Source organism: Naegleria gruberi, assembly GCF_000004985.1.
Source record: "Naegleria gruberi genomic scaffold NAEGRscaffold_26, whole genome shotgun sequence".
Classification (NCBI taxonomy): Eukaryota; Heterolobosea; class Eutetramitea; order Acrasida; family Naegleriidae; genus Naegleria; species Naegleria gruberi.
Genome location: NW_003163301.1, coordinates 135,532 through 154,875, shown reverse-complemented (window position 1 = coordinate 154,875; position 19,344 = coordinate 135,532). Strand labels below are relative to the sequence as shown.

General features: G+C 34.0%; 9 protein-coding genes and 4 non-coding genes across 13 annotated transcripts; 7 read left to right on the top strand and 6 right to left on the bottom strand.

The window, feature by feature from the left end:
• Positions 1-326: 326 nt before the first annotated feature.
• On the top strand, positions 327-1,337 carry NAEGRDRAFT_67992 (uncharacterized protein; the record flags this gene model as incomplete). The annotated part of the gene is made up of 1 exon (XM_002676770.1): positions 327-1,337. One exon carries the CDS (start codon positions 327-329, stop codon positions 1,335-1,337), a length of 1,011 nt encoding a protein of 336 aa, XP_002676816.1.
• Positions 1,338-1,358: 21 nt separating this feature from the next.
• NAEGRDRAFT_t338 lies at positions 1,359-1,447 on the bottom strand. The gene has a single exon. It is a non-coding gene; the product is annotated as a tRNA-Thr (tRNA).
• A 369-nt stretch (positions 1,448-1,816) lies between these two features.
• Positions 1,817-1,890, bottom strand: NAEGRDRAFT_t337. The gene has a single exon. It is a non-coding gene; the product is annotated as a tRNA-Val (tRNA).
• Positions 1,891-2,217: 327 nt separating this feature from the next.
• NAEGRDRAFT_79890 (FH2 domain-containing protein) lies at positions 2,218-6,382 on the top strand (the record flags this gene model as incomplete). Its single annotated transcript, XM_002676769.1, has 2 exons — positions 2,218-2,540; positions 2,620-6,382. 2 exons carry the CDS (start codon positions 2,218-2,220, stop codon positions 6,329-6,331), a joined length of 4,035 nt encoding a protein of 1,344 aa, XP_002676815.1. The 3' UTR covers positions 6,332-6,382.
• A 77-nt stretch (positions 6,383-6,459) lies between these two features.
• On the top strand, positions 6,460-8,256 carry NAEGRDRAFT_67990 (uncharacterized protein; the record flags this gene model as incomplete). The annotated part of the gene is made up of 6 exons (XM_002676768.1): positions 6,460-7,242; positions 7,290-7,597; positions 7,648-7,805; positions 7,851-7,970; positions 8,013-8,014; positions 8,098-8,256. 6 exons carry the CDS (start codon positions 6,460-6,462, stop codon positions 8,254-8,256), a joined length of 1,530 nt encoding a protein of 509 aa, XP_002676814.1.
• A 652-nt stretch (positions 8,257-8,908) lies between these two features.
• Positions 8,909-10,174, top strand: NAEGRDRAFT_67989 (uncharacterized protein; the record flags this gene model as incomplete). Its single annotated transcript, XM_002676767.1, has 1 exon — positions 8,909-10,174. The coding sequence occupies one exon, from the start codon at positions 8,909-8,911 to the stop codon at positions 10,172-10,174; it is 1,266 nt and encodes a 421-aa protein (XP_002676813.1).
• Positions 10,175-11,069: 895 nt separating this feature from the next.
• On the bottom strand, positions 11,070-12,150 carry NAEGRDRAFT_79889 (uncharacterized protein). The gene is made up of 3 exons (XM_002676668.1): positions 12,071-12,150; positions 11,880-12,028; positions 11,070-11,838 (listed from the first exon to the last, which is right to left on the bottom strand). The coding sequence occupies exons 1-3, from the start codon at positions 12,134-12,136 to the stop codon at positions 11,166-11,168; spliced, it is 888 nt and encodes a 295-aa protein (XP_002676714.1). The 5' UTR covers positions 12,137-12,150; the 3' UTR covers positions 11,070-11,165.
• A 381-nt stretch (positions 12,151-12,531) lies between these two features.
• NAEGRDRAFT_t336 lies at positions 12,532-12,620 on the bottom strand. Its single transcript has one exon. It is a non-coding gene; the product is annotated as a tRNA-Cys (tRNA).
• Positions 12,621-12,749: 129 nt separating this feature from the next.
• NAEGRDRAFT_67987 (uncharacterized protein) lies at positions 12,750-14,036 on the bottom strand (the record flags this gene model as incomplete). Its single annotated transcript, XM_002676667.1, has 1 exon — positions 12,750-14,036. One exon carries the CDS (start codon positions 14,034-14,036, stop codon positions 12,750-12,752), a length of 1,287 nt encoding a protein of 428 aa, XP_002676713.1.
• A 1,154-nt stretch (positions 14,037-15,190) lies between these two features.
• NAEGRDRAFT_67986 (uncharacterized protein) lies at positions 15,191-16,342 on the top strand (the record flags this gene model as incomplete). Its single annotated transcript, XM_002676766.1, has 1 exon — positions 15,191-16,342. The coding sequence occupies one exon, from the start codon at positions 15,191-15,193 to the stop codon at positions 16,340-16,342; it is 1,152 nt and encodes a 383-aa protein (XP_002676812.1).
• A 116-nt stretch (positions 16,343-16,458) lies between these two features.
• On the top strand, positions 16,459-17,462 carry NAEGRDRAFT_67985 (uncharacterized protein; the record flags this gene model as incomplete). The annotated part of the gene is made up of 2 exons (XM_002676765.1): positions 16,459-17,128; positions 17,173-17,462. The coding sequence occupies 2 exons, from the start codon at positions 16,459-16,461 to the stop codon at positions 17,460-17,462; spliced, it is 960 nt and encodes a 319-aa protein (XP_002676811.1).
• Positions 17,463-17,707: 245 nt separating this feature from the next.
• NAEGRDRAFT_33902 (uncharacterized protein) lies at positions 17,708-18,895 on the bottom strand (the record flags this gene model as incomplete). The annotated part of the gene is made up of 1 exon (XM_002676666.1): positions 17,708-18,895. The coding sequence occupies one exon, from the start codon at positions 18,893-18,895 to the stop codon at positions 17,708-17,710; it is 1,188 nt and encodes a 395-aa protein (XP_002676712.1).
• A 274-nt stretch (positions 18,896-19,169) lies between these two features.
• On the top strand, positions 19,170-19,258 carry NAEGRDRAFT_t345. Its single transcript has one exon. It is a non-coding gene; the product is annotated as a tRNA-Cys (tRNA).
• Positions 19,259-19,344: the final 86 nt, after the last annotated feature.

Here is a 19,344-nt window from a genome sequence, read left to right as displayed (position 1 = left end):
TTGATAATCGTTGAGAATTGATTTATTCTCATTTATATTTTCTTTATATTTAATCTCATTCCTTCTTAGAAGCTCTGCGCCATCTGTTTCCTTTTCCAGATCCAAGCACAAAATCTTCAAAAAAATATCTTCATTTCTCAAGACTTGAAATACACATTTGCAAACATTCCTAATATTAATATTGGAATTGGTTGATTACTGATTTAGGAACATTTAAAGAGCTCAGTAATAAAGTGGAAGGACTAAAAATTCGAACAAAGAGTTCTCGTTTGACATTATCAGAACTTGTAACGTTACTATTATTAGCACAACAATATTACAAAAAAATGGAAAGTCTGATCAATGCAATTCCAACAGAAGTGTTGGAGGATGTTGTGTGCTCCTTTTTGGATGTAAAGTCTTTATTCTCTCTATTGAAAATCAACCGATCATTGAGAAGTATTCTCTTATCTTCGTCAAGTGTTTGGGAAAATTCTCTCCGATCAATGATTAAGCATCAGGAGGATGAATTTAAATTATCGGAGAAGGAGCTAAATGTTGGACGAGTGATGAGAAAATTATTTGATGAATTTTCATTGCAAATTAAAGAATTTAAGGAGAAGGATACTATGAGTGGAATTATGAACTATTTGCAAGAGGAAGAGTTTCGTAAAGTGTATGACGATCATCAAGAGAATGCCTATTTTTTCTTGATTTGCTTGTTTAAGGCTTTTTCATTTGATAGATCGGGATTTCCACTATCAATTCCTTCTTTTATTAACAGTTATGAGCATGAAGCTCATCATTCGTGTGTTGATTTTACTAATAATGACCATTGTTTTCATTCATGTCATAAAAATTTGAATGGTGATTGGGAAACTTGTATAGTTGGAAAAAAATTGATACAAGAATTCAGATATTTCTGGGCTATTCATTTGACAAATTATCACAATGAAGGTTCAAATGCCTGGGGAATTGTTATTGGAATTGATGATAAGGAGAATCAAAGCAGAAATTCAACCAGCTCTGCAATCCATTATTATATCGGAAAGGAAACCTCTAATGGAGTGGGATATTGCGTTCATTCTCACTCTAAATCTTATAGGGGGCAGTGCGAATACTCCAGGGCAAATAATAATAATCGAGAGGGAGATGTTATTGGTGTGGAATTTTATCAAAAAGGTCTGGATGTGAATATGAAATTCTATACTTGTTTTGGAGATAGCATTGTAGATTATCAATATTCGTTGGCTAAGGATGTTGTAGGTTTCCAACCTGCTGTTTCGATTGTTTCAAGAATGGTAGTCTCAATATTGCCATGGGATGGATCAGTAGAAACATTAAAAAAATTAGCATAAACTTGATTATCAATTAACAAAAGGCGACTGAGGGAATTGAACCCTCGACCCTCAGTTATCTCAGCATTTCTGTCTACAAGACTGATGCACTGCCACTGTGCTAAGCCGCCTTACGTTTTTAGTTCACCAACACCTTTTGTTTGGGTACTTAATACCTAATCAACATTTCCAATAAAACCCAACTTTGATTCACAGCCACGCTAGGAATGTGAAGGGTGTTAATAATAGACCAAGCTATTACTTCCAAATCCTCAAGGATGCCTACAAATTACACCAGCGAGTTTAGCTCACAAGAGAAGAGCACCATATGTGTCCTCTATCATGCTTTGTCTTACAATTAGTATCTAAAAATGCACCATCTTCTTTGCGTTTTTATTTCAACAAATTTCATAAAATAAAGTTTGTCAAAGTAAAACCTAACAATTCAAAGTTCTTTAATTTAAACAAGTTCAAAGATTTAACATTGTGTAACAAAATGATACAGCGAGCGGGGCTTGAACCCGCGACCTTAAGCGTGTTAGGCTTACGATCTAACCAACTGATCTATCGCTGCTTACATTCATAATGAAAATTGTCTTAGTAAATCTTAATGAATATAGAGAAGCACTATTTTATTTGCGATTATGATACGCTTCCATGTTTATATGAGTAATTATCATTAAATGTTAGTGTGGTGCTAATTTTTTTGTGGTTCCAAATTCACTTGTCAATCACATGACAAACGACATCCAAAATCACAAAAATTTAAAAAAAAATCAATCTAACCATTCCACTCATCCTACCATTCCCTTCACACAACAATCAATTAAAAATTTAGTGTGTGATACAAACCACCTACAAACAACAACAGTAACTCTACAAATTTTCTCTCTTTGAAATTATGGCGCCAAAAAAGAATACATCAAAGAGTACTTCCGCGCTCTCTCACTCGCAGCAACTGACGATTCAGGCTGCTTCTTCATCATCTTCGGCGCTTCATCACTCACCAAATAATTCCCCATCCCACTCATCATCAAACATTGGTGGTAGTAATAATGGAGGTTTTAATAGAGAACCTTTTAATGCTCTTGCCTACCAACAACAATTACAATGGAATGACGATGATGTCAATGGAAATTTCAATGAAATGTTAGTGGAAATGGGAGTACCAGATAGTATCAGAAGAAAACAATTGGCAACTAAAACTGTACAGGAAAAAGTCAGGTATGTAACTCTTTGGATGTTATGTTTAAAATGTTTCATTACAATATAATCAATCATGTTAATACAATATAATCAATAGACGTTTGTATTACTTTAAAAACGATAATGATCAAACTGCTGATGAGGATACTCCTTTCGTACTCCTTTCTCAATGGGAAAAACACAATTATGATTCTGCACGTTTGGCTCGTATTGCTGAACTTTTGGTTGACAAGCCAATTCGATGGGTCAACCAATTTATTATGCAAGGAGGTATCAAACATTTGATCCATTGTTTGAATATGACCAATGTTCTTTCTAGAAAACAACAATCTGAGGAAGATGTAACACCTGCCTCCGATAATATGGAAATCGATCAAGGAGAATATTCTGACTCTGAAGATTATACACCAAATTTCCATCAACATCACCAATCCAACTCTGAGCAAGGCGGTACATCAACTGCTGTCTCTGAGCACGAAAGTGGAACACTCACATCCACAAATATGGTTGCTACTGTAGAGGATTTGGAAAAACAATCCCTCTGTATTGCTGCCTTGAAGGCCTTGTTGAATACCAATGTGGGTATTGAAGAATTTTTGGCAGAAAAAGATGCCATGAAAAACTTGGTTCTCATTTTAGATACTCCAAATATTGAAGCAGCTTGTGATATTTTACAAATTTTGATTGTCATGGCCAGTTGGGCAAGTCATGGTTTTAGTTTGGTTGTCAGTGCATTGAGTCACTATAGACTTGTCAAGAGAGAAAAGACCAGATTTTATGATATTATTCAAAGAATGACAAAATCTAATCTCGACTATGCATACTATGCATTGTTCTTGTTCAATACATTATTGGATCAATCTCCTGATGAAGGTACCAAATCCTTGTTCAAGAAGGAATTTAGAAATTTGAAATGTTTGGAAGTAATTACAGAGCTCAAGAATCAAAGCTTGGAAAAATCTGTTCAATCTATGGAAGATGAGGAAGCTCAAGAATTTATTACTGATTTGAACAGTCAAATGGAAGTTTTAGCTGGTGAACTGGAAGTTTGTCAAAAAGAATTTTTGGAAAATGATTTATCAGATTCTGTAAATGTTGTCAAGCTTCTTAAACAAAAATTGAATGAAGTTTCCGATGATGAACCTTTGAAAAATATGCTCTATGAATTGTTAACTGAATTGATCATTTACAACTCGGTGGCTATTGACAAGTCTCTTACCGAACAACAATCAGCTCAAAATTGGAGCAAGATTAAACTTTTGGTTGATGCTGGATTGGCACCAAAGAGAGCAGAAGAAGACATGAAAATCAAAACAGAGAAGGAAAAACAACTTGCTGACAGAGTCAAAACCCAACAATATCAACTTAATAACTTGCAATCAGAACGCGAATCTATTCTTCAAGAGTACGAGACTAAAATTGTTGAAATTTCCAAAACTTTGGAAGAAATTGAAAAGAAGAAGAATTCCCTTTCTGAAGAAAAGGAAAAGTTCTTGAAAGAAATTGAAGAACAAACAGCTCAAACTAGAAGTGAGCTTTCTGAAACTGAGAAGGAAAAGGCTACTCAACAAGAAAAGCACTCCCACATTAAGGCTGAACTCACTCAACTCCACCAAGAAATTGAAAAACTTAAGAATGAAGTCTTTTCAAAGAAGGCAAACAATGAACAAGTCCAACATGCAAAGAAGGTACTCGATGATAAGAAAAAACACTGGACCAAAGAGGAGGACAATGTTAAGAAATTAATTTCTGAATGTAATACCAAGATTGAAACTTTGAAAAAGAAGGAGAAAGAATTGGAAACAGAAAGGGATCAATTAAAGAAGAATCCACCAACACAAGAAGATCCTTCACTTGCACCTACAACTAGTAATATTCCTCTTCCTCCTGGAGTTGGTGTTCCTCCACCTCCAATTTTGGGTGGTGGTGATATACCAACACCTCCTGGAATGGGTATTCCTCCACCACCAATTGGTGTAGGTATTCCAACACCTCCTGGAATGGGTATTCCTCCTCCTCCTATTGGAACTGGTATTCCTCCTCCTCCTGGTAGTGGTATTCCAATGCCACCTGGAATGGGTGGTATTCCAATGCCTCCAGGAATGGGTGGTATTCCTCCTCCACCTGGTGGTATTCCAATGCCTCCTGGTAGTGGTATTCCAATGCCACCTGGAATGGGTGGTGGAGTACCAATGCCACCTGGTATGGGAGGTGTTCCTATGCCACCTGGTATGGGTATTCCAGGAGTGCCAAGTGTTCCTGGTATTCCAGGAGTACCTGGTGTACCTGGTATGCCAATGATGGGCCGTGGAAGAGGTGTTGGTGTTGGTGATGGTTTACCAACATTGCCAACTAAGGCACCAACTGAAACAACTCGTCAAGTTCACTTTGATGCTATCAACAAGAACAATGTCGCAAAAACAATTTTCATTAAGAAGAATATTGCTCAAGAAACCAATTCTATTATTTCCAAGCTGAATCTTGATGAATTGTCAACTGTATTCTCTACAGCAAAGAAAGAAAAAGAAGGTGAAAAAGCAGAACCAAAGGAAAAGAAGAAGGAAGTTAAATCATTGCTTGATGCTAAGCGTAGTTACTCTGTATCACTCCAATTAGGTAGTATCAGAGGTGTATCATATGATATGCTCAGAAAAGCTATTATTGCTATGGATGAAGCAGTTGTGACTGCTGATAATATTGGAACTATTAAGCAAATTGCTCCAGAACAAGAAGAAGTTGATACTGTGATGGGATATGATGGACCGATGGATGAATTGGCTGAACCAGATAAATTCTTCCGTGTCATGAACGGTATACCTAACTTGATTGGAAGATTGGATGCTTGGTCATTCAAGTTCCGTTTCAATGAAATGATTTCAAAAATTAAGCCAGATATTGAAAATATGATTTTGGGATGTAAGGAAGCTAGAGAAAGTGAAAAATTCATGGAAATTCTTGCTGTCATTCTTACATTTGGTAACTTTTTGAACGGTCAACAAAAGAAGAAAATATCATTTGGTTTCAAGCTCAAATCATTGCAAAAACTTGCTGACACCAAATCAGGTGATGGTAAAACTAGTTTACTCCAGTACATTGTCGATTTCATTGGAGAAAAGAAGAAACACTTGATGGACTTTGATACTCAATTAACTCATATTCAACCAGCTACACGTGTTTTGGTTGGATCAGTTGAAGATGATATCAACGAATTGAAGAAGTGTCTCACTCAACTTTCACAACAAATTACAAAAGCTAGGGAAAATACCTCTGAAGAAGACAAGTTCGTTTCAACAATGGAAAGCTTTGAACAAAAAGTTAAGGATGAATTGGAAGGTATTGAAGCTAAATTCAAGATTATGAAAACTGAAATTGATTCTCTTGCCAAGTCATTTGATGAAAGACCAGAAGATTTACAAAAGGAACCTGATAAATTCTTGGCTCTCATCGATCTATTCATGCAACAATTCAAACAGGCCAATGAAAAGAATGAACAAGCCAAAAAGGCAGAAGAAAAGAAAAAGAAGGCCGAAGAAGAAAAGGTTAAGAAGGAAGCTGCCAAACAACAACTTAAGATCAATTCAGCCAAGCAAAAACTTGATGTACTTAAGAACAAATCCACAGTTGGTGGAGGTGAAGGAAGAGGAGCTATGGATGAAAAGATGCAACAATTAAAACTTGCCACAGCTGCCAAATCAGTTGCTCTCCGTAGAGGTGGAGCAAGAGGAGGAGCTGGAGGTGATGATCTCGATGGAGGTGGTAACATTGACAGTAGCAAACTCAACAGTGCCCTCATTGGTATCAAAAAGTAACAAGTCAAGTGATATCCAACTTGATTTCGAATAAAATTAAATATTTATTATAAAAAATGAAGAAACGAGCAAACAGCAACAAGCAAAACGATGAAAATTTTGAATTTGTTGAACCACCAAAAAAAAACATGAAAAACAATGAAGTTTCATCAACTCCGAGTCATCATCCTACAACCAACAGTGCACCAACGTTATCGGAAATTCCAATTCTATCGTTAAATGATGAGGTTATTTCATCATCATCACCCACAAATAATTCATCATCACAACAAGCCCTAAACTATAGTTCATCAAGTCATTCTTCCTTATCACTACCTAGTAGTAATCAACAGCATGATGGTGGTAAAAATTCAAAGAATGAAATCATGTCCAATTTATATATTCCATCATCTGGTCGATCGGAATGGGATGAGTATTCAATAACTCAATCACCTGCATTTATTGTGTTGAAGGAAATGTTTTACGATTCTCTGGAGGATGACGAAGTTCCGAAGAGTGTATCTTTGGAGAGTTTTACAGAGTGTGTGGAAATGGACGACTCTAATTCTGATACAAATACTAATAATAATAATATTATGGTAGATTGTGAAAATTCTCAAAATGTTGAGAATGCACCAACTGCAGTGAGATTACAAAATGCAGAATTAACTTCTCCAACTAGAAAACAATCTATTTGTGAATCTCCTAGAAATACACATAGAAATTCAATCATTTCTCTGCCTATTTGTAAGGAAATTGAACCAAAGGATATTAAATTGAACATTTTACATTTGAAGAAAAAAGCCAGACATATCAGAATACTTTTGGTGAGACACGGTCAATGTGTCACCAATGTACACAAGACAATTTTACAAGAGAAATCAGATCACTCCATTCCATTGAGTAAAGCTGGTGAAGAACAAGCAAAAGCTGTAAGTAGTCAAGTGGTGTTTATTCACAAATATCATAATATGTACAGGCTGGTGTATATATTAAACGATTCTATGAAGACATGAATAGGAGATTATGGGAAAAGATTCAAAAAGAAAATCTGAAATATACAGACATTTCAAAAAAGAAATTCTCGAGAGAATTGAAATTTGTTTCAAATGAAACAACAGACTTCAAATTTGATAATGATTTGAGTGAGGATGAGGATGAATCAGAAAAATTGGAAAGTGTTACCTATCCATTGAGAGTTAGAATGTGGAATTCGACCTACAATAGAGCTAGAGAAACTGCCAATATTATCATGTCTGAGGCCTCTAACGTAATTCAAGATCAAAGGTAAATAGTTATTTATTGAAAGAATTTTTAACACAAGAACAACCATTCAGAGAGAGCATTCTTCTGGTGGAGCAACAATTTGGTTTATTTGAAGGAGTTCCATTAGATGAATTGAATAAGAGATTCCCACAAGAATTTCAACATTTTGAAAAGCACATTGGATTTTTTGGAAGATTTTATGCTCGTCCTCCATTAGGAGAATCAAGATGTAGGTTTTCAAGTAATTTTTAATATTCATAATTCTTTCACACAGTTGATGTTTCAAAGAGAGTGAAATTATTATTTGAGAAACTCATTTCAGATAGTGAAACAGAGGGTATTAATGATATCATTATTGTTTCTCACGGTGTTACTGTTCGTGCCTTTACTCAGAGTAAGTTTTCTAATTAAATTACATTTTGCTAACAATTTTCAGTGGTAAGTTTTTATCAGAACTTTCAAAATAATTGTAAATTATAATTCATTATCCCATATTTCTAATAATAATATTTAAACACCAGTGGTTGGATTTGAAACCTGAATGGTTCGATGCAGAAGTTAATCCAAACAATTGTGGAATTCGTTTCTTGGATGGCAATAGAGATAGAGGTTATGTATTTAATGGATTTTCACTCCATCACCACACTCCACAACAACAACAACCCAAAACAAGTCAATAAGAAGTAAGAAATTTATTTGACAACTAGTTTGAATCTTGTTCCACGTGTTTAATTTATTTAATACTCGAGCAATTTTTGGAAATTGTTGAAAAATCTGAGAAATTATTAAACATATAGATCAATAGGATGTGATTATTGATTATTTCACTTCATTGACTATCACATGATTAAAAAGGCAACAAAAAATTGACACGAAATGAACCTAAACAATGTCCACGCCCAACTTTCTAACGAAGATGGATTAAACAATACCGTGTGCGATTCAATGTTATTTCAAGGAATGTACAGCATTGAAAAGTATCCCAAGATGGAACATTTAATATGTCCAGATACTTATAGTATGTAGTAGCCAATTGTTTATTTAGAATTTGTTCTTTTATTCGAATGTATTTATTAATATCGATCGGAAACAGTGTCTGTAGGAATTACTTCTCTCTTTCTTCTCTACTACTTCTCACTCATCATTCTCTCGATTATTGGACTAATATTTAAACAAAATTCGAAAAGTATCCGAGCACGAAACCTTTCGCATTCCATTCTAACTCTACTTTCAAGTTTTTTCTTCATCACAATATTCTGTATTAGGACTTTAATTGGAAGAAAGTTATTTCCATGTGCAATCTACTCGTGGTGCTTCTGTCTGGGTCCAATAATGACACTTCCCTCGACGTGTCGATGCATTCGTGTATTTTCGAGTTATAAATTGAATAAGGTCAAGATGAAACTATTTGAGAATCAATTACAACAGAAAGTATTGGAAAGTAAATCTTCCAATATTGAGATGGAAGTGAAGCAAGAGATAGCTCTGGAAAATGAAGTGAATGATAACAATTTGGAAAGTGTGCCAGTGGAAAAGGTGGAATCTTCTAAGAGTTTATCTGATCAGAGTGTTGTGGATACTTATAATATGGAAATACCTGATGAAATACCAAGTAATGCAGCTGTTGCCAACAAGATGGATTATTCCTTGATGAAAACTAATTTTTCCATGAAGTTTAAAATCAAAACATTACAATTCTTGACCAGTTACAAATTTGTGGCGGTTGTGTACATTACTTGCTTTCTATTCAATACACTGTTATGGCTCTTGATGGCTGGTATTGAATTTGGAATTGACAAGACTGGGAAAAAGTTTGAGAATGGAGCTTCTCAATTATTTGTCTACCCTGGAATGTTTGAATTCAGATTTGGATGTGTTTTAACAATTAATGGGCTAATATTGGTGTCTTGCCTTACGCTGATCTATCTCATTTTTGAAATTGGTTCAATAATTCTATTACTAATGGCAGATAGAGATGCCTGGAATATCAAGACTGAATCTATTGTAATTATCATTACGCAAGTAATTGGATTGGCGCTATTTGTAATTTTGGGTAATATTAATGGATATATTACATTGGTTGATTATATTATTCCATATAGTTTATTCCTATTCGCTTTTGCAAGTTTGGAAATTATCATTACAGTATTGAGACCAATTGCTTGGGAGATTTATTTGGACCGTTTCAAGAAGAATAGGTCAGCACGTCTAGATTCAACAGGTAATCTATCCAATAACAAAGATTCGCAAGTAGCAAGCAATTTGGAAGATGAGAATTATTATCAGAAATTGTTGGACTTTGCCAGACGATGTTACTGTCCAGAATCACTTCTCTGCTGGAAATCTATTCAACAATACAAGAAGGAGAATTATCACAATAAGAAAATGGCAGCAGAGTTTATTTTGGAACAATTTCTAACAATTGGTGCTCCTGCAGAATTGAATATTGAAAATGTTGAATTGAGGAAACGATTAATCATTTCAAAAATTGAATCTGAGGAATATTATTTTGGAAATGATTTATTTGAGGAGATTGAAACTCATTGTGTGAATGACTTGGCTGATTTAATTAATAGATTTAAATTTTCAAATCAGTAACGTTTGAGTCATTGAAATACTGAACTAACTCTACTGCTTGGTGAATCTACATTATAAATTGCCTTCCTTAACATTCTTAACATGGCCAATTCATATCCTAATCTAACAATGGATGTGATAGTGAGCCCCTTCGTCTCCAACATGACACTCTCCAACAGATTCACATCAACATCACCAACTTGAGAATTACTTTTCAGATTAGTAGGAAGACCATTCTTAGAAAGCATTGAACTGACTTCTTCTTGATTGCTAGATTTGTAAACTAATTGTTTAAGTATTCTCCACACAAGATCTGTATAGGCAGTGATACAATCTCTGGCATCTTTCAAATTTGTGTCGATTCCCATATCAAGTGCATATTTTACAATTTCTGGACAATAGAAATAACAAGCAAAGTGTAAGATTGAGTATCTATTATGTTTGTCACAGATTTCATTGATTTGAAACAAATTATTCTCAATCAAATATTGCACAAAATCAACGCGATTAATAATGCAACTCTTTTTCATGATAATTCTTGGTGATAGTCCATTTTTTAAGAGTTCTATCATTTCTTGTAATGTGGTTGATTTGGTAATTCCTTGATCAATAATTGGTGAGTTGCTGGTGCCATATCCTTTTACTTTATCCTCCTTTAACAAAAGACATGCCTCTCTCACCAAATCTAATGTTTCTTCTTCTTCATGATGGGTTGTGCAAATGTAGAACAATATTTGATTTTCCATGTTTCGATGTACAAGAATTTGCCTTCCATCTCGTTCATGTTCATAAAGAAAACCTTGATTGATCGCAATATCAAACTCTTCGTCAGTGGATTGTATCAAGTCGAAATTTAACATTTTTTTCGATCGTTTCTCTTAGTTTCCACAGATTCTTATTAAATATAAAAATAAACTTGAGTTGGGAATTCACTTTTTACTGAGTCTTTAAATACAATAATAATACAATAATATAATATACAATAGTCCTTAATCAATGCAACATCTAACATCTATGGATATGATCCAAGAATTGTAATATCCCATGCTTCATTTAGACCAACAGAGTTTGCCATTGAAACATTTCCAGAAGCATCACCAGAAATATACTTTCCTGTCCAAGATTTGAAATAATAACCACCAGGACATGGGAAAGCTTCAAACTTTTCCCAATCTCCAATGTTAGCTCTATTATCAACGAGGATATTAGTATCTTCACAACACAAGTAAGTGTTCCAAACTGTTTTAAAGGCACGAAGGAAACTATCTGCCCAATCGGTATGGTTGTAAAATGTGAAAGTTTCCCAAGTGCCAGCAGCTGGACGATTGGCAACAATTTTTCCATTCTCAGAACATAAGAACATGCCAGTGGCTGCATTCTTCAAGTTGACTATTAACCAAATGAAAATACCACGTGGAATTCTTGTGAAACCATTTTGGGTAATGAATGCTGCTGAAACGTTGGCTGTTCCTTGATTGTTAACGAAAGTTTTAAAGTCAACTTTGATTAATTGGGATTGATTTTTGAGTAAGTGCTCTCTCTTGTCAACACCAGTTGTAATTGGACCTTGATAATCAGTGTGTTCATGATTCAAACCACCACTCTTAATAAACAAGTAGGCATTGACATAGTTCTTAATGCTAACAACCTTGAGACGTTCTTGATCAACCAAGATTAACATATGTCTTTAGATTTGGATGAATCAAAATACCACAAATAAACTTACTTTGCTTCAAACTTGTTAATACCCAATTTCTTCATTGCCTTCTTGAATTCTCTTCTTCTCAAGAATCCATTACGTTCTTTATCTACAGAATAATAGGCATTCTGTGCTTCTTGAGTTAATTGTTCAATTTGATCCATCATTTCAGTTGGCTTTTCAATGTTAATAAGAATCAAGAAGTCAACAATACTTACAACTTGGAAACCTTCAGGTAACCATTTTGGTTTGACATCTTGAAGCCAGAATTGTGGAGATTGCATTGTTAATTGTGTTTGTAGTTTTTTAAATGTGAATAATTAAGAATAGAATCAGTGATCAAATATTTAAATGTTTAATTGACATCATTACAATGCAATTAAAAGACTCTTCGAAATTTACTGCTCCTTATTGGAAATGAGACGAAAGTTAGAGTAATGAATGGACGATAAGGGAAACTTCTGTTTTCGCAATATTACCAAAATATTATTTTTCATTCCACTTTAGAAGTTACATTTCAAACTTATCAACAATGTTGACATTTAACTTTCATGAATTCATGAACAGTCCAATGGAGAAGAAGTTTGTCTCATTAGTAAAGTTATCAATTTCGTTATGTTTTTACTGTAAACATGTTAAAAAAATCTTACCCTTTAAGTAAATTGCACAGTCAAAAGGTAGGGTGGTACGTGGATCGAACACGTGACCATCGGATGTCTGCTGCAAATAACTTTGCAATCCGGTGCTCTACCGCTGAGCTAACCACCCATTCAATATTCTTCAAAACTAAATCTAATACGACAATTTATAATGACAATTTGCTTTATGTTAAATATTTTGGTTTGCAAATTTGGAAAGAGTCAAATTCATAAGTGAAATGAAACCTAATATATTTGGTTATAACTTCTTTTTCTTGAGATTTTGCAACAAATCGTCATTCTCATTAAGTCTCTTAATATGACCACTGGTTAAAATATTCTTACAAATGCTCTTCTTGGATTTATGTTTTAAATTCAATTGTTGTTTTTTTGCATAAACGAGTAAGTCATAGTAATGAAATTGATATAATTGTTCCAAAGAAATACCTTTCTTAATATCCCAAATGTATTCTTTAAATAATAAATGTTTAAATCTAGAGTAATGAGGATAAATAACACCAAACATTGAATGAATGTTTTCAAGTTTGGAACCAAATGAAGAGATCTTCAGTTCATTGCATAAAGAAGAGATGTTCTCTTCCTTCATATTACCAAATCCGATTCTCATACCTAATATTAATACTTCTTCCATGATAGCTGTAATTTTTCCTTCCTTAGAGGACTCATCTTTCATTCTTAATAATTCCAAGAATCTGTCTAAACCTTCAGTGTTGAATAAATTGAGAAATTGTTTCAGGTTGGTGTTTGGATTAGAAAATAAAATCTCTATTAAACATGTTTGCAATTGAGAAAAAGTGGATAGATTATTGTCCAGAACTATTGATTGTAAATCTTGTTTTTCCAACTCCAACACAAAAGCAAATTCTCCAATTCTATTAGAGAGTCTCAAAATATCTCTTATCATTTTAGACTTGGAACTTTCGTCAGTGGTAATGTTGTTAGATTTACAATATTCTGCAAGCTGATCCAATGTAAATCTATTCAACAATAGTCCCATTCCATCCTGTATGTGAGTATAATAAAATGCTTTTTCGATAGACCTAATAATTGATTCTGTAATGATGGTAGTAATAAATCTATAATCATTATTCTTATCAACTTCGCGAACAGAAGCAAAGTATTCATCCTTAATTCCTGGCAATATTGATACCGGAGGAATTCTACAATACTGAAATAAAACTAAGTTCATGATATATCTTGCCATTCTTCCGTTGTAATCTCTGAATGGGTGAATGTTAACAATTTCATAATGGATGTAAATTGCAGCCTTAATTCGTTCTTCCAACGAATTGGCGCTGGTGATTTTGGAGTAGAAAATCATTAAAACAGATGCCAACTTGCTTCTTATTGTATCATAAGGTGCAAACTTGTGGGAAGATCCTTTAACATAAACATTTACACTTCTGAATCTTCCTGCACCCTCTCCAAGACCAATGGCCATTTCTTTGTGTTCTGTCAACAGTAGCTCTTCATCGAGTGTATAAACCTTTCCATTAATTATATCGGTTTGGAATCTTTCATGCATCTTTCTCAGTACTCGTATTTCTTTAGTATCAGGAGTGAGTGAATCTTCATCCTCACTTTCGGATGCCTCAAATTCGTCCTTTGTTGCTGTGAATATTCCCTTCCAATGCACTTGAGTTAAAGGAAGCGTCCTTTGCCAGGGTGATAATAGAACAAGTGTTCCTTTCTAAGGAATTTAATTGGTTTAGCCTTGATTCAATGGTAGAAAATACATTCTCAAACCTCTCTTTAACAATAACGAACTTTAAATCTGTCTGAATATCAACTTGATCTATAAAAGCCTTAAATTCGGATACAGTTTTAACCTTGCCGTCTTTTCCTTTCAAACCAATAAATCTACCTTTAAATATACTTTGTTGAAGAGCAATCCTCTTGATCAATTTCCAAATATCTGCTTCAGAGGAGTTCTTTAGTTGGGAAAATTTGAATGGATGCGTTTTAATATGAATAGAATAATCGATAGGGAAACAATCAATTTCATATCTGTCGTTCATAAGGTAAATGTTATGATCTTTTGATTTTAGAGGTACAAGTTCTTGTATTGATTGTGTGCGTTGGTTCTCAATTTCACCAATATAGCTTACCATCTCGTAGGCTTCAAAAATTCTCGTTGGTGATGAGGCCATTAGTATTTTTATTAAGTAGTTTGTTATTTTTTTTAAAGTACTTAAGGCTTTACAATTTAAAGCCGATATTAATATGCACCAACTTCAAATGAGAGTTGAACCACATGTGTATTAGTTATAGCTAGGTAGAATAGCAACATTGACTGTAACATTCCATTCAATAATTGGATTAAATATATGATTATTCGAGAATATCAAGCAGAATTCACCAAATCCTTTGAATAAAGCAGAATCCTCCCAGATTCTTGGGAATTTTAACAAAAAAAATACACGACAACTTTTGTCTCACATCATTATGGTTGCACCACCAATAACGCAACAAGCGTCATCATCAGTGATGAGTGCATTTCCTCCGATGCTAAATTCTCTCTATCCCATCCCATCAATAATTAATGAAATTTCATCCTACACACTTTTGCAAAATAATTCCAATAATAATACTAATGGAACGAATGGTGGAGATAAGGTTCCGGAATGGTTTGGATGGGTTGGAGTTTCTGTTTGGTAGGTATCATCATTATCATTATTGATGACACATTTCAGTATTTTGACATGGGGAACTTTTGTCTTGCCGATGAAAGTTAAATGGGTTAGAAATGTTGAATTTGATCCGATTGTATTTCAATTTTACTTTTCTCTTGTGGTTGGATTGATGAGTTTAATTGTTCTAGCTTGGAATGAGTTTAAATGGAGTTGGTGGGCTGTGGCAGGAAGTGGAATTTGGGTTCCTTCTTCATTGTTTTCCATTGTGGCTGTGGAGTATCTTGGAGCTGCTGTTGCTCAATCAACTTGGGCCGGTTGTGTGATTATTACCAATTTCATTTGGGGTGTTACATTGTTTCAATCTAAAATTGGAAATATTTATTTGACTGTTTTTGGATTGGTTATTATGATTATTGGTATTTTTGGAACTGCCACTTGCAGTAAGTGGAATAATCCAGAACCTGTTGCTGAAAAACAATCTGAAACTTCAATCAATGCAAGTGTTGAAGAGTCTGGACAGGAAAATAATACTGAAACAACACCACTTTATCAACAAGAAAATTCCACAAATCAACAGGAGAATATTAGTAGTGATGTTCCTATTTATCCTTCTGTGAATGATCCAACACTATATTCTGAATTATCAGAGATTGAATCAACAATTGGAGTTTATGAAACCAAATCTCAAAAGTTTATCAAGATTTTGAAAAATTCTAAACGATATTTCATTGGATTAGTAGCCTCGGTATTATGTGGAATAACTGGTGGAAGTATGTTCGTACCATCTCGTTTAGATGAAGATACAGGACTTGTCTATATGGTCGCCTTTGGAATTGGATCGTTTGTCATTACAACAGCAATTTTAATTGTTTACTACGTTTATTACTTGATTAGATTTAAAAAGAGAGTTCCATTCCATCTCAAACTTTCAATATTTCCTGCATTAACAGCATTCTTGTGGCAAACTGGAAATTTCTTTGCCTATTATGTTTCAGTTTCTCCACTTGGATTGACCATTGGTATGCCACTTACTGAAACAGCAATGGTCATTACAGGAATATGTGGATTAGTATTTTTCAGAGAATTAAGAGGATGGAAGGCAATTCTTCAATTCTTTATAAGTGTTTTGGTGCTTTTAGTGCCAGGATGTATTTTATTGGCCTTGTTTGGAAAAACTACAGAAATACCAACCAATTAGAAATTCTAAGGAGAAATACACATTGTGTGTATCAAACTATTTCTTTCTAATGCATATTCGAATTTCAATCAACTTTGGATGTAAGGGTGCAAATGCAAAATTGAACATTAAAAAAAATGTCTCAAGATCTAGCGCCACTCTTTCACTCATCGGATCAGGAATTTATTTGTTACTTTCTATCCATGCTTGCCAATGTAAAAGATTTGGAAAATTGTAAATTAATTTCTCAAGAATGGAATGAAATTATGCAAACATATTCTGATGAAATTTATTCAAATCGAATGGAAGTAATGATTAAAAGAGATAAATCATTGAAGGGATTACAGATCATGTTGAAGGCTGAATGTAAAAAATTTAGAAAGAATACTGTATGCTTGTTTCGATTATTTATTCAATTGAGTGAAAAGTGGAAAGTTTTTTGTTTGTCAGGGTACTTTCCATTACTCACTGGTTTCGATAGTTATTTAATTAAATTTATTAATTGCTCTTCTAGAGGTATTAGACGAACGGTCGATGAATTGGAAAAATTGAACAAGGTATGGGAAAATCCTGAAAATAGATCAACATATTATTCATTCCATTCTGAGAGGGATTTGGAAGATTCTTTTAGAATTCATCATAGAACTTGGATTAATATATTGGAAAAAACAAAGTGGAGTATTGGATTGGATAGGGATGAAACTAAGGAAATAACTAAAGGAATGTCAAAGCTTGGAGGAAGTGCAGACATTCCAAAAGAATGGTGTGGTCAATTATCAGATCATTCCCTGATTTTACAATTGAATTGTGAAGAATTGAATAGAATATTGCCAACGAATTCAGAATTGAAGATTCCATCACATGGTTGGATATTCCAAAGACACCCCTATTGTTTTGGTATGACGTTACAGATGGAGATTTTGATTTCTATTATAAATCCATGGCATTTAACACGGACACTAAAAATTACCTGTTTGGATATGGTGATGCAGAGTATGTTCCCAAAGAGAAAAGTTTATTTGCCTCTTTATTTGGGGATAGGTTTGGATTTGCAGATGGTGATTGCTTATATGTTAGTTGTGCCAAGAATAGAGATTCAACATTTGATTTTGACACACTGGTTGCTAAGATTTCTTATTAACTCTTTAAATAACAATCCTTTGCAAATTTGGTTTTTGTCCTCAATTAAATTTATAAAAATATTTGCAAAACAAGAACTTAGAAAAATATTGGAACAATATTATTAGGAAAAATTCTAGTTGGTACATCATCATAAATTTATTTCAAAGTGAAACTTTAAGTTTTTAAAATGTGAACGATTTGAATCATTTCAATTAAGATTAATTGAATTGATACTTTCCCAATAATAAAACACTCAGGTATTTATTAGAAACATTTTTTATGAACTATTCCAGGTCCAATCTCTTCATATTCGGCTTTGGACATGCACATTGATCCAAAAGTTGACATGGACGAAAGAATTCTTCCACCAATCCAAGAAGAATTATTTCTATCTGGTGGGGTGACAATATTGAATTCCACAGAGGAAGAAGTAATTTCTTTCAACTCCTTAAACAATCTCTCAGAAAATCCTTTAATTTGAGTAGACCCTCCTGCGAGAAGAATGTTGGAATACAATTGCTTTCGAATATCGAGGTCACACTTTCGGATAGAGTTGTGTATGGATTCATGAAGACCTATTTCTTCCATTTCCACCATGTTTGGTTGGAATAACAGTTCTGGACAAATGAATCTTTCGCAACCTAGATTGATAACATTTCCATCAGGCAACTCATATGAGGAATCTGCTGTTGGAATCGAACTTTCGAATAATTTCTTTTCAGAATCACAATCTAAAGCTACAAAACACATCTTTTCCTTAATATCATTCACAATATCTCGTTCAGCACTTATAAAACTATAACCACGATCCATCAACAATGTCATCAAATGATCAGTCACATCGCTACCTGCCAATTCTTGTCTAGAAATGGCATGTGGCAAGGCAAGACCTTCATAAACTGGAACAACATTTGAAACTCCACCTCCTGAATCTAACACTATTCCACTACTTCTACCTGAAGCGAACAAAGACAACACAGCTTGAACAGCAACACACATTGCTGGTACACGAAACCTTTCGAACATTAATTGGCACATCTTTTCACGATTTGCTGTTGGATTCAATGGAGTTTCTGTCAATAAAACACAATGCTCCTCCATAGCAATGTTCATTTCCAAAATAAGATTATGGCTCCATATCTTTTCCATAAATTGCCAATCAGTTACAATTCCTCTCTTAATAGGATATTTCAATGAAGCAATTCCCCTTTTGGACAATGCTTCATGGCCAACATATCCTTCCCTAGCGATACCTGGTCCTATATAAATCGGTCTACCTCCTACTCTGCCAAACACTGTAGGAAATACAGAACCAGGAATGTCTTCAAATGAGAAACCAACTCTGGAATTGGAAGAACCATTGTCAATGATTAATGTTGGATTTTGACTGGGTTCACAGAGAACAGGTTGATAATTCTTGGTAGAGAGTGGTGGTGGTAGACTTTTGTTCATTTTTTCAAATTTATTGGATTTGGTTCTTCTTCACAGTTCATTGAACGAAAGTTGAGTAACACTACAAATTTCTCACAGATTTTGGCAGGGAGTTGATACAAATAAACGGTGAGATTCAATGAGACATAATTACTTTTTGAATTTTCCTTATATTTGAAACTTAGACTCAGCTGAGTAAGTATTACTTTCCTTACTTACTTTCATTTAAGTATGTATTATAAAAATTTGCTGTTTTCTATTGTCGTATTAGATTAAGTTTTGAAGAATATTGAATGGGTGGTTAGCTCAGCGGTAGAGCACCGGATTGCAAAGTTATTTGCAGCAGACATCCGATGGTCACGTGTTCGATCCACGTACCACCCTGCCCTTTTGTTTTTGCACTTTTTATTTGAAAACAACTTGTTTTTATTCTATTTGAGCTGTAATTTGTTTTGGAGCTCCTTTTTGTT

Coding starts and splice junctions, on each gene's coding strand:
- NAEGRDRAFT_79889 (XM_002676668.1), bottom strand. CDS start 12,136: ATGCAATCTCCACAATTCTGGCTTCAAGATGTCAAACCAAAATGGTTA. Junction 12,029..12,070: donor TACCTGAAGGTTTCCAAGTT/GTAAGTATTGTT, acceptor AACATTGAAAAG/CCAACTGAAATGATGGATCA. Junction 11,839..11,879: donor ATTAACAAGTTTGAAGCAAA/GTAAGTTTATTT, acceptor CCAAATCTAAAG/ACATATGTTAATCTTGGTTG.